At 45.0% G+C, this 13113-nt stretch overlaps 1 protein-coding gene across 1 annotated transcript in view; it reads right to left on the reverse strand.

Annotated features, from left to right (window-relative positions):
• Positions 1–3329, reverse strand: part of MB21D2 (Mab-21 domain containing 2) — a 120454-nt gene extending 117125 nt beyond the window's left edge. Inside the window, exon 1 of the mRNA XM_516952.7 lies at positions 2725–3329. Coding sequence (XP_516952.3) covers positions 2725–2935 — 211 coding nt within the window. The 5' untranslated portion in view covers positions 2936–3329. The remainder of the gene's footprint in view (positions 1–2724) is intronic.
• Positions 3330–13113: the final 9784 nt, after the last annotated feature.

The following is a 13113-nucleotide window of genomic DNA, read 5'->3' on the forward strand; positions in this document are numbered from 1 at the left end:
CCGAACTAGACAAAATGAAAAGGATCTGTGAAGCCGGAGGGGCTTCAGACTTGGCTAACAATCTTACACAAAAAGAGAGTAACATGCCTCACCCCCGCCAACTGCCTGAAACATGAGGCAGTATTTTTCTCAGCTCCACTAAAGAGGCTTGCACCCAATTCGTGGTTGGCCACTTCATTCTGTGTGAGGGGATAATATCTGTAAGCTGCTAACAATCCCCAGGTGCAGCTCAGATACAGAACAAAGCCAAGAGGACTTGCCACCCCCCGCCCCCCCGCCCTGAAATGAGGGCCTGGTACCACCCAAGTAACACCTTAACAAGCTAGGGGTCATTAAGAGACCTCATTTGCATAGTCATCAAAGAACCAAAGCTATGGCAAGTGAAACAAAGTGTATAAAAAAAGATTTTGTTCTTTAAGCCAAGCCAAAATCTGCTTTAGAAAAAGTAAATCCACATAGGAACCCTTGCTGTCGCCAAACCTCCACTTGTGTAGAGCAGCCAGCATCTCATTAAAGGAAAGCAAGGAACTCGCAAATGAATGCAGCACCACACACAGGCAAGCAAGCTCATTTCGCCATCTGCCTTCTAGTGTCCAGAGGGGCAAAAGGCTTAAATGACACTCTCCGGAATCTTCTCTCCTGCAGGTGGAAATGCTAAATTCCCAGGGGGCAAGAAAGACTGCTTGCAAGGTCAACTGGGTAAAAAGGAATAGAAGCAAATCTAGTTTACCTGTCAACACAATGCCACCCATGACATTAAACACATGCAAAAATTAAGCACCCTAGAATACTTTACTTTTTTATACTTGGATAAAAGCTTTGCTGATTCAGTGTATCAGCTTTGGAGTTAAGCACAGAAGTTCCTAATGAGCCAGGCACTTAAATTTACCCTCCCTACATTATCCCATTTCCTGACCTATGACTACCCTAACTGGTGGTGACCCAGTACCTTCTTCTAGTAAATGACCTACGCAAGTGACATCAGAACTGATCTGGGGGCTGTATTAACACAATGGCAGACTTCCATTATTTATGCCACAGAGAAAGGCTATGATGAACTAAACAACTTAAGTAACTGCGCTCAGCCTTCTGTGTGTGGCCCCACCTTCCTGACAATCACTGTGTTGGCTTTTGGCTTTGTAAGCATTTTAGGCTTCCCTCTGGAAGCTCACTCCTACCAGGTTATATATATATATATATATTTAATTCATCTATTCATCTAAATAGTTGAACGGTTGAATCTCTCAATAGTTTTTCAACCTCATACGCAACGTAAGATACACTTGAAGAGTGCGGCGCAAAAGGTAAAAACCAGCCTAGAGTTTTAACATGTTTCATCTAACTTCCCAACGCGTGAACAACTACCAGCGGACACAGACACGTTCAGTCTGTATTACCCCCTCCTTGGGCAGTGAGGAAGAAGAAAACCTAGAAGGAAGCAGGTATCCCAGGATAGAAGCAGCAACAGCCGGCTGAAACCCAATTAGATTGCAGGAGAAAGAGAAACGCCCTGTCTTCCTCTGTGGCCAAAAGACCTTTCCCAATCAAATTTTTCAACACCTGGAAAATTGGCTTATCTATTTGTAGAGAGCACCCAGAGACGAGCGTTAGAGCAGCGCTACCCTGGAGTACCACTTCTGCGGAATGTTGACCGCCGGCCACGCACCGCATGACAGCCACGGATCCACTGGCGGAGCCGCAAGCTACAACCCGGGCGCCTGGCAAACTCACACTACACCTCAGTAGCAATAATCCCAACGGCAGGACACCTGGGGAGGGTGGGCTCGGTCTCCCGGGCCTGGCTCAATTATGTTCCTTTAAACAGCATTCAATCATGTTTCAGGAGCCGTAGGTGAGGGGCTGGAGGTGGGAGTGGGGGACACATTTTCTAGCCCCCGACGTCTCCGCGGTTGGAAACTCTGGGCACCTCTTTCGGCCAGCGCTAAGACAATACACAAAGAGCAGGGAACCGGCGCTCCTCTGCGGCCAGAGCTCCGCGCCTAGTCACGGAAGAGCTGGGAATTAAGAATTCCGAGCTCAGCGAGAGCCCTGAAGAAGCACCGGAAATGCTTCCGATCGCTTCATTAGAGAAGTCAATTTGCAAATCAAAGTTGCAGGAACTCCGGACGCCTAGACTACTTCAGCGGGTTACTCGGGAACACCCAACAAGTTTGGCCACCGGGGGCTCGGCATGACAGCGCCGCGCCGCGAGACCAGAGAAGCAACTTGTCGCTCGGGCGCCAAGCCAGAGCCCTGAGCCGTCTCCGCTCCCAAGCTCGGGAGAGCACCCAAGAGCCGGCGTCGGGAAAGCGGAGGTCCCTGCCTCCGGCAGCCAAATTCCTCAGCTGAAGGCACCTCAGGGGCTCACCTGGACTGCACTCGCTTCCAGGGGCTTCCCCCAACAGTGCAACGCTTCACCGCGAACGCCTCACCTGCCTGCCAGCCCCCGGTGGCGGAGAAATTAACAAAAGAGCAAGCGAATAGGGGGAAAGGGAGACCCGGCGTAAAGTATAGTAAGGAGGGGAGGGCAGGCAGCTCGGCTTTCGGCAGAGAAAGAAGAGAGGCGGAACAGAGATGGCTTATACCCAAGGCACCGGCTCGGGAAGGCAACCGAGAAGGGAAGAGGTCGAGAAGGGAAGAGGTCGAGAAGGGGGAATGGGTTTTCTACTCCGCTTCCCATCACACACACACACGCACACACACCTCCCCCTTTTTCCTCCTTACCCAGCATGGAAAAGATGAAATCCTTGGCTGTGTGAATCTCCAGCGCTCTCTGGTCGTCGTATTCCCGCTGGTCGTGCTTCGTAAATTCTTGGATGAGTTTGTTCAATTCCTCCACCCGAGCTCCCGACCTGAAATCCAGCTCCGGGAACGCAGGCTTGTTGTTACAGCCCAGGGAGGCTGCCTTGCTGGCGGTGGGAGCCGCCATCTTCATGCAAAACGCGCCGAGTAGCAGCTCCGCGGCAGCGCAGCACCCACCCCCGCCCCCCACCCCGCCCCCCTGGGCCTCCTCCCCTCGCAGGCTCCCAGGCTTTGGCCCCGGCTCGTGGGCGGGTTGGCGGGCGGGCGTCTGGGCGGGCAGTCCCCCGCTCCGTGCGCTCTGGGCGTGCGAGCTTCGGGAGGAGCTGGACTGCAGCGAGGGTGCGTGTGTGGCCCCGACACCCTTTTCTCCGGCCCCACGCCCGCCCCGATGCTGCGCGTCCCTGCCCTGCCCTGGCCCTCGCTGGCAGCGGCAACGGCGGTCGTAGAGCCAACTGGAGCCTCCCCCGGGCGAGGAAAGTGAAGTGGAAACAATGTGAAATTCACCAGCTCTGAAATCAACAAGCTGCCGGCTCCGGTGTTACGGAGCCAGCACCAGCGTCTCCATTTAAAGGGACAGCGCACCCAGTGGAAAGGAAAATAAATAAATGACAGAGGTCTGCACGCATATACCACTTGCCAATCCGTACTTGGGAAGACGCGCGAGGTGTGGATGCATTCTTTCTCCACCTCCACGGCCGTCCCCCCGTCCCCTTTCTGGGCAGGGTTTGCCAAGCGCATTCAAGGAGAAGAAAGTCTTCCTCCGTTTGATTTTAAGGGCGGTGTCCTGGGGGAGGACATCTCTGTGCGCGTTTACCTCTCTATCCCAAGAACTCCAATACCTTTAAATAGTAAAGGAAACTGCCTTAAGGAATATGAAACCTGTCTTCTACCCTTTTCCTCTTGGATTGCCAAGATGATAGGATTGAGCGTATCAAAAAAGAGGGTCCACGTCTAACCCAGTACTGGCACTCCCACTAACCCCTAGAATATCCCTACCTTTGCCCAAGGTAATTAATGACCTGAATAACAGCTTATTTATCTTAACATATAATGAGTTAATGAGATTCAACCTACTCTAATATAAAGATAGGGAAACTGAAGTGTGGGTGTGGGAGAGGGGAAACAATGTATTGCCCCAGGTTCCAAGAAATGTTGAATGACAAGATGAAAATTTTCTCATTCAACAGATAAAATTTGAGTACGCACTATTTGCCAGATGGAGTGACAGAATGTGACAGTGCTAGCCAAAAGACATGGCTCCTACCATGGAGTTAGGCTTACATGACAAGGCAGGTTCAATCTAAGTCATAGTCCTATAGGCAGAATAGAGTCTCAGAGGTGGTTTTAGTGTTTATGGGGTGTATCATTCAAACACTTAGGAGGCCCATTGGCTCTGAGAAACATAGGTTATCTTCCTCCCTAATTCTCCAAAATCTCTCTTCTCTATCCCACAGTCCCTGATTTAGATCAGGTCTGTTTCACTTTCTTACCCGAGTTCTCATGGCCAAGAATACAAATTGTTTTGTTAGACATGGAAGGAAGTACAGACTCTTCCCTGGCTTCCCCTATAAAATGGGAATAATAATTCCTGTCTCACAGGTTGTTTTAAGGATTACGTGAGATAAAACAGGTCAAGCACTTAGTACAAGGACTGACATAATAAGTACTTAGCTATTATCAGCTTCTACTATTATTGTTATTAATTCTTTCACTTTTCCTCAATCTAGTAACAACTTGTTGCCAGAGTGATCTTTAGAAAACACAGACCTGACCACTGACCTCCCCCTGGAATTCCTCTCTTCTTTACTCCGTTTACACCAAAACCAATCCGCGTCTGCCTTTTTCTTACAGCTTTCCGGAGACCCTCCCCTCAAGCTGGTGGCAACTTTTCCTTCCTCAGAACCTACTCTTAGAAGCTTTCATATGATGCTAATGAATTTTGACCTTGCTTCATCATTGTTTTTTGTTTTGGGTTGTGTGTGTGTGTGTGTTTGTTTGTTTCTGAGACAGGGTCTTCCTCTGTAGCCCAGGCCAGAGTGCAGTGGCACAATCGTGGCTCACAGCAACCTCAACCTCCTGGGATTAAATAGTGCTTGCATCTAGGTCTCTCAAAGGGATTACAGGTGTGAGCCACCACACCTGACCACTTCATCATTGTTAATGCAAGTTTTAGACTAAAAGATTCTTGGGGATGAGGGCTACATCTTATTCGTCTTTGTATTTCCTGCAGCATATGGTCCTACCGAAGGGTCCTCTATGTTTATTGAATCAAGTAATGAGTGAAGAATTGTGGCATAAGCAGTTAATTTCTCTTACTTTTCGTTTCCTTCTCTTTGAAACACACTTCCTCACCCACTCAGTATGAAAGAGAGAGGATCCATGCCTACATAAATGCTGGTGGACTGATGAGGAAGAGACTTAAAAACTCTGGTTTTTAGGCAGGGCGTGGTGGTTCACACCTCTAATCCCAGTACTTTGGAGGCCGAGGCGGGCAGATTGCCTGAGCTCAGGAGTTCGAGACCAGCCTGGGTAACACGATGAAATCCCGTCTCTACTAAACATACAAAAAATTAGCCAGGTGTGGCGGCATGCGCCTGTAGTCCCAGCTACTTGGGAGGCTGAGGCAGGAGAATTGCTTGAACCCGGGAGGCGGAAGTTGCAGTGAGCCGAGATCGCGCCACTGTACTCCACCCTGGGTGACAGAGTGAGACTCCATCTCCAAACAAACAAACAAACAAAAAGCAAGCTCTGGCTTTTGCAGCTCTGCTATGCTGCCCTGACTTCTCATCCTGAGAGGACATTAACATTACCTGGGCAGTACTAGAAGCCACATAAGTGTTTGGAACTCCAGCACAAAGTGATCCACTCCCATCTGTCAGTGCTTCACTAGTGATCAGTGGCAGGCACCTGTGCGACAGCTGGCTGAGGCAGTCATTCCATAGAGCAGAATGGTTCTAGTTACCTCCAAACCATGTACAGTTAGAAATACTTCAGACAACGAAATCAAAACACTTTTTATTTGTTAATTTCAAACATATGAATGAGGCATCACTAATATTCCCTTATTTTTACCTTTTCTTATGATATTTATATCCATAAAGAAACAGGTTGTTAGCAGAAAGTATTCCTGTTGTGCCGTAGTGCTGGACCCTGGGGGTTTGAATGAGTGAGTGGTCTCTCTGATGTTCCTCATTGTCTGTTCTCCTTCCCGTCAGCCAGATCAGAATTCTATGAATCATGGACCCTCAGTGAGCCCGCATATCCAGATAATGTAGTTGGATGGTAAACTAACACCTTCCTAGGATCTAATAGAACACTGATAAGATTGTGTCAATATCCCTTGTTGAATTAGAAGAATAGAGAAAAACGATCAAAAACCATAATTTCCTGAATTGCTCTATTGGGAGACTTTTTAACCTCTGAGCTTCTCAAGGGCAAGTACTGTGTTTCTTCACCTGTGTAAACACTGCATTTAATTTAGTTCTTGACCCATCTTATGACCTTAGTTTATATGTTCAAATGAATATATAAAAGAATGAATGAAGCCGGGCACGATGACTCACATCTGTAATCCCAGCACTTTAGGAGGCCAAGGCGGGCAGATCACAAGGTCAGGAGTTCAAGACCAGCCTGGCCAACATAGTGAAACCCCATCTCTACTAAAAATTCAAAAATTAGCTAGGCATGGTGGCATGCACCTGTAGTCCCAGCTAGTTGAGAGGCTGAGGCAGGAGAATCGCTTGAACCCGGGAGGTGGAAGTTATGGTGAGCCGAGGTTGCACCACTGCACTCCAGCCTGGGCAACAGAGGGAGACTCCGTCTCAGAAAAAATAATAATAAAAAAGAATGAACTAATACCATCCCTCAAAGTCCAAGAAGTCAGAATTTAGGTGATTTTTGCTACAATTTAAATATCTCAATGTAAGCTATCTATGGTTTCCCAGTATTTAGTTAAGTGTTGTCATAAATGTAAGTATTTCTGCATGCATTTAATTAAATGCCCCAATTTTTATGCCTTTTTCTCCCTGTGTATGTTATATGACCTAAGAGAAGGAAGGGAGATAGAGAGGAAGGTGGAGAGAGAGAGAAAATCATTATTAGAAGATGTTAAAGAGTGTCTGAGCCTTGTAATAAAAATGCATATCTCTAGAATTTTGACAGATGGACAAAGGTCAGTGGAGTGTACCATCTAAACAAGCACTAAGGTAGGCTTTTCCTTTGCTGGCTCTTGCAGCATCAAACAGAACAGAGTAACAGCCTGCATTTCCAAACTGCTGTCACACCTAGAGGTAGAACTTGCCCTTCTACTCCCAACTCCCAAATTTTATTAGCATGTGAAAGAAGTCTTCATCTTGCTTCTCTGGAGCTGTTTGTTGTTAAATACAGCTCTGAAGTTCTGTGGCAAACTCTCAGCCATGAATAACTGGGCTGTGCAGAGCCTGCATTAAAAATAGCAAGCTCCACATCCACATGATGGATTAACAAAATATAATTTTAAACAAAGATTCTCTGGTCTGACGGAGATTTAAATAGCAGCCTAGGCTACAAGATCTGGCCTTCTTGGGCAGCTGGATTTTCAATAAAAGTCTAACAAATGGAATTGGCCTGGGTTTTTTATGATTTGAAATGCAGGCAGGAAAAAGAGAGGCAAACATCACAGACGTGTGGAATGTTGACAGTAGAAGGAACTTAGATGGTAAATTCCATCTACCCCCTTATTTACCAGATGGGAGAATGAGGGCACAGAAAGAGAAGGGAAACTTGACTAAATAGTAGAGACAATTCTGTTTCTATTTTTCATACTAACTTTAAATTTACTAAATATTTGTTACTGTGTTTCCAGACTGCCAGAAGGAACATGAAAAATGCCACGAAATTTGGTCAAAATTATAATTTAAAAAATAAAAATAAAAACAGGAGAGTGGCCCTTGGGCAAAATGCACTCATTTCACTTGAAGTTAAATCTCAGTAAACCAGAAACTGCTGACATTTGGAATTACTTGGCTACTGATTTTTCCTGGCAATAGGTAGACAAGACTACAGCTAAATCTCTTTGGTAGTCATAAACAGAGGTGCGCACGTCCCTGCTTGGGGCAAATCGGGCACTGTTATTTCTAATGAGATTAGGCCATTGAATTTTTTTTTTTTTTTTTTTTTTTTTTTTGAGACGGAGTTTCGCTTTGTTGCCCAGGCTGGAGTGCAGTGACACTATCTCAGCTCCCTGCCACCTCCACCTTCTGGGTCCTGATTCAAGCAATTCTCCTCCCTCAGCCTCTGGAGTAGCTGGGATTACAGGCACGCACCACCACACCCGGCTAATTTTGGTATTTTTAGTAGAGACAGGGAATCACCATGTTGGCCAGACTGGCCTTGAACTCCTGACCTCATGATCTGCCCACCTCAGCCTCCCAAAGTGCTGGGATTACAGACGTGAGCCACCGCGCCCGGCCTTAGGCCATTGAAATATTAGCGAGGTCCCCAGAACAATATAAATAACCCTCTCTATTCAGACTATTCAGTCCTAATAAAGTGAGGCCCACGTGAAGCCCACCTGCTCTGATGTGTTCACATGGTTCAGAGGGCCTAGTCCCAGCTTCTCCCTCAACCCTGTATCCTCATAACCTTGAGGGCGTGAGTGATCTAGCTATGGAGAAAAGTGCAGCAATGTAAATCTCTCCACTCAGTCTCTCATTTTATTCTCTGCTCTCTCTCTCCCCCAACCCTGTACTCTAATGACCTTGAGGGTGTGAATGATCTAGCTATGGAGAAAAGTGCAGCAATATCAATCTCTTCATCCAGTCTCTTGTTTTATTCTCTGCTCCTGCTATACTCAGGGAAGCAAAATCTGTGCGTGTGAAAAGAAGGAAATGAACTCTAGGGATGGAAATAACAATATCTGATAGCAATTATTAACGATTCCTCATGATAATAGAGCACTTTACAGTTCAACAAAGCGCTCATCACAAAATTCATTTATCAGTTCCTCACAGCCTCCTACTGAAGCAGGTTAGTGAGGACTATTATTATTTTTTGCATTTTGGAAATAAGAAACTAAAACTCAGAGAGATGGTGAAGTTTGTGGCTAATTGTCATCCTTCAGCTCTCTATTTAGATGTCATTTCCTTGCAAAGAGCTTTTTCTGGATCTCCTCCACCCCCACACACCCAGGTCTAGGTCAGGTAAATTCCTTTGTAGACTCTCCTTCCCTCTGGACTTACGTCACTGTTCGTTCTCACACTTCCTTGTATCTGCCTGATAACTTTCCTGTTTCCCTCACAAAAATGTATGCAACACTGTCTGTCTGGATCACAGACTATCACCAGTACCTCTTACCGGATGTGTAGAACATAGTAGATATTCAATAAATGTTTGATTAAAAAGTAGATGCAGGCTCAGACCCCACATTTGAGTCTTTTGATTTACAATCCAAGTTCTTTCCATGAAACCTCACTGAATCTGTTGTTAGCACCCATTGAGTATACAGAAAAACACCAATAATCTCTCACATTTTAGAGAATGGGTACGCTTTATCAGCATTTCACATACACAATCTGATTCCAAATTTTGATTCAAGTTACCTTACTGTAAAAAAAGCCTTTTGTTCCTCTTCTCTCTACCTTAAAATCTAAGCTCAGGCCCTTTGCTCAATAAAGTTTACGACAAAATAACTTTAAAAATTAAGTTCATATTTTCAATTCTTCTCTCTTTTGGGAAAACCCATTTGACTTAAACTCTACACATCAGGTAAGAAAGGGCATAGTAATAATTGCAGGTAATTTAAAATAACTCAAAAAATCCTCTTTGCATATTACGACTGCCTTAACCCCATCAGCTGTTCTGGTGAAACGGTGAGGCCCTCATAACCAATCAATCCGTTGATACTGTTACATTTTGTTCTGGCTCTTGAACTTGCCAAAAGGCCCTATTCTGGGTTCTCCACACCAATCCGTATCCTACTTTACATATACTCTGGGTACTGGATCAAGTGCCAAGGATAGACCATAATCCTTTGTCATGGGAAAAGTGGAGCTGTTTGGCTTGCTTTGCTGTGGTCAATTAGTTAATTAAATATAAATTAATTTAGTTTTTTTTTCTCCTATGTGGCTTCAGAGGGTGGAACCAGGAGGGATTGATGGCAGCTACGGACATAAAACTTTGACTGAGGATGTGGAAGCATTTTCTCACAATGAGAGCCACTCTGCACTGAATAGGCTGCTTTGTGAATTAGTAAACTCCCCATCACAGAAGGTGTTCAGGGCTGTGTTATCCACCCATCAGGGTTATGCTAGGTTCCTAAGTTAGTAAAGAGCTTAGACTATGGCCTCTGAAATGTCTTTCAACTCTGAGAAGCTCTGACTCTATGATCCATTTTCAGTTAACAGGAAAACTGAAAACTAGCTTCCTACAAGGAGTCACTCCATGACAGAGCTATGTTCTGCACTAAACACAAGGCGTCTGAGATCTATTTTCATGTAAGGCCCAACGAAGATCAAGGATTATGTCTTTTATTTTTCTAGGCTTAAAAATACATATTTCCTTGTTTCTGGCTTTTGTTTTCTTTTTCTTTTTTTTTTGAGACGGAGTCTCCCTCTGTCGCCCAGGCTGGAGGGCAGTGGCGCCATCTCGGCTCACTGCAACCTCCGCTCCTGGGTTCAGGCCATTCTCCTGCCTCAGCCTCCCGAGTAGCTGGGATTAGAGGCGCCCGCCACCACGTCCGGCTACTTTTTTGTATTTTCAGTAGAGATGGGGTTTCACCATGTTAGCCAGGATGGTCTCGATCTCCTGACCTTGTGATCCGCCCGCCTCGGCCTCCCAAAGTGCTGGGATTACAGGCGTGAGGCACCGTGCCCAGCCGTTTCTGGCTTTCTTACTGTCCAATTCTAGCAGGTTATTTCATTCCACCCGATACAAAGAAGTTCTGTAGTACAGAAACATGCCACACACATCATATACATACCGTGCAACCCAAATTTATATTTGGAGAAGTTCTCAGTAAAAAGAAAGGGTCTTCCTTTAACATATTAATTTACATGCTCATTGTTTAATGATAGAAGCCAGTTCTCTGAGCACGTCTATACCATTGGCAAAGGAATTGTTATAATGCCTGTTTTGTTTTCTAGATCTCGTCAAAAAAAAAAAAAAAAGCTGGGCACGATGGCTCACGCCTGTAATCCCAGCATTTTGGGAAGCTGAGGCGGGCAGATCACAAAGTCAAGAGATCGAGACCATCCTGGCTAACACGGTGAAACCCTGTCTCTACTAAAAATACAAAAACTAGCCGGGTGTGGTGGCAGGCGCCTGTAGTCCCAGCTACTCAGGAGGCTGAGGCAGGAGAATGGCGTGAACCTGGGAGGCAGAGGTTGCAGTGAGCCGAGATCGTGCCACTGCACTCCAGCCTGGGGACAGAGGGAGACTCCTTCACAGAAAAACAAAAACAAAAACAAAACCTTTCTAAACCCTACACTGTAAGAAGTTTATTGGAAAACTTGGCTTTCTTTTTTTTTTTCACCTCCAACCATACTCAGTACAGCACAAGAATAGCAGGAGTTGTTTCCCCTGATCTGAGACCTGGTGTGTTGAGTTGTGGTCCAAAGCTAATTTTAAATTCCAAATGTATAACCTGGAGAGAGACAGAGAGAAAGAGAGAGAGAGAGAGGATATGAAGAAAATTGTGATGTTCCTTCAGCCCTGACAATATTATCACACACACAGCCATAAATATACTTTCTGGACCATGACTTCTAATTCTGCTTACTCTGTTAGTACTTTCTAAGCAGCAGAAAAAAATACCCTCACACCCTTTACATTCTCTAATGTTTCTTTATAGTCTAATAGAAAAAAATGAGAGAGAGAAAAAAAGGAAGAAAGATAGACTAAAAGAAAACATAGCTCCCTTATTCTATCTAATTTGTGATTATTCTTGTCTATTTAAACTATCTTGGGGATATGAGTACATGCATTTTATTGAGATTTGCCTTAATTTTTTTTTTTTTTTTTTTTTTTTGAGACAATCTCACTCTGTCACCCAGGCCAGAGTGCAGTGGTGTGAACTCTGTTCACTGCAACCTCTGCCTCCCAGGTTCAAGCAATTCTTGTGCCTCAGCCTCCCGAGTGGCTGGGACTACAGGCACATACCACCATGCTCAGCTAATTTTTGTATTTTTAGTAGAGACGGGGTTTCACCATGTTGGCCAGGTTGGTCTCGAACTCCTGACCTCAAGTGATCCGTCTGCCTTGGCCTCCCAAAGTGCTGGAATTACAGGCGTGAGGCAGCGCGCCCAGCCTGCCTTAAATTTTTAAAAGGGGGATAGATAGGAATATATCGGATATACATTGTAAACAAATAAATTCAGACAAAAGCTGAAAGTCAGGAGATTTCTGTTCTGGTTCAGCTTTGGCCATTAGTTTCATGATCAGAGAAAAATCCTCTCCTTTTCTCTGAATCTCCTCTTCCTCTTGTGTAAATGAATAAATAAGGTGTCATCCAGGCGTGACATTCTGAGGCTACAGCTCTAACATGAGAAGACAAATAAAGCAGTCTTGTGCTCCCTACAAATTCTTAACACAATGTGTTTGTTTATTTTCCCCCAGTCTATCCTTGCACAGCTTGACATTCCATAGTTGAATGTTCTAATTTTTTTCTAAGGATCTTTACTCTAAAAGAATTAGCCTAAAATCAAAAGAGAAGAGAATCCATAAGTGCATTAAGACCCCCTCCTTGACACATCTTGGCTAATGGCCTCTTATTCTCTGCTGGTGGGGGATGAAGCAAAGCCTGCTGATGAAATTCACTCAGCAGCTTGGCCCTAGGGTATGGCTACATGGCCTCTGGGTTCTTAGGGTCCAGCCAGGGCCCAGCAGGTTTGTCAGACTCCAGAAATCCCTCTCCTCACAGGGTAAGCAGAAACAAAAGGCACCCGAAGAAAGTACCCCAGGAAGTATTTACAAGAGGCTGCAAAACAGTTATAAAATGATTTTCTGGCCCTCAAGTTAGAAGCCAAGGATGATGTTCTGAAGCCCAGGTGTGAGATGAACATAGGTATAGAACTTTATAACCAGGCTTATAAAGCAGTTGACATAAGAAACTGGTTTTGGCAAAAAAGCATTAAGGAGTCTGTATTTCTTCACAACCAAGATATGGAAGAATTCTGCTCCTAGGAATCTGGGCTGCAGTTTTCTTTATGTATTTTGGAGAAAAGCAACTTTATAAATTTCAGATAATAATTAGTGATAGTAATGAAAAGACATAACAATCTTCAGGCAATAAATAACATTCAAGTATGTCTGATGACAAAATTATATGCAAAATTA

Source organism: Pan troglodytes, chromosome 2 (genome assembly GCF_028858775.2).
Source record: "Pan troglodytes isolate AG18354 chromosome 2, NHGRI_mPanTro3-v2.0_pri, whole genome shotgun sequence".
Classification (NCBI taxonomy): Eukaryota; Metazoa; Chordata; class Mammalia; order Primates; family Hominidae; genus Pan; species Pan troglodytes.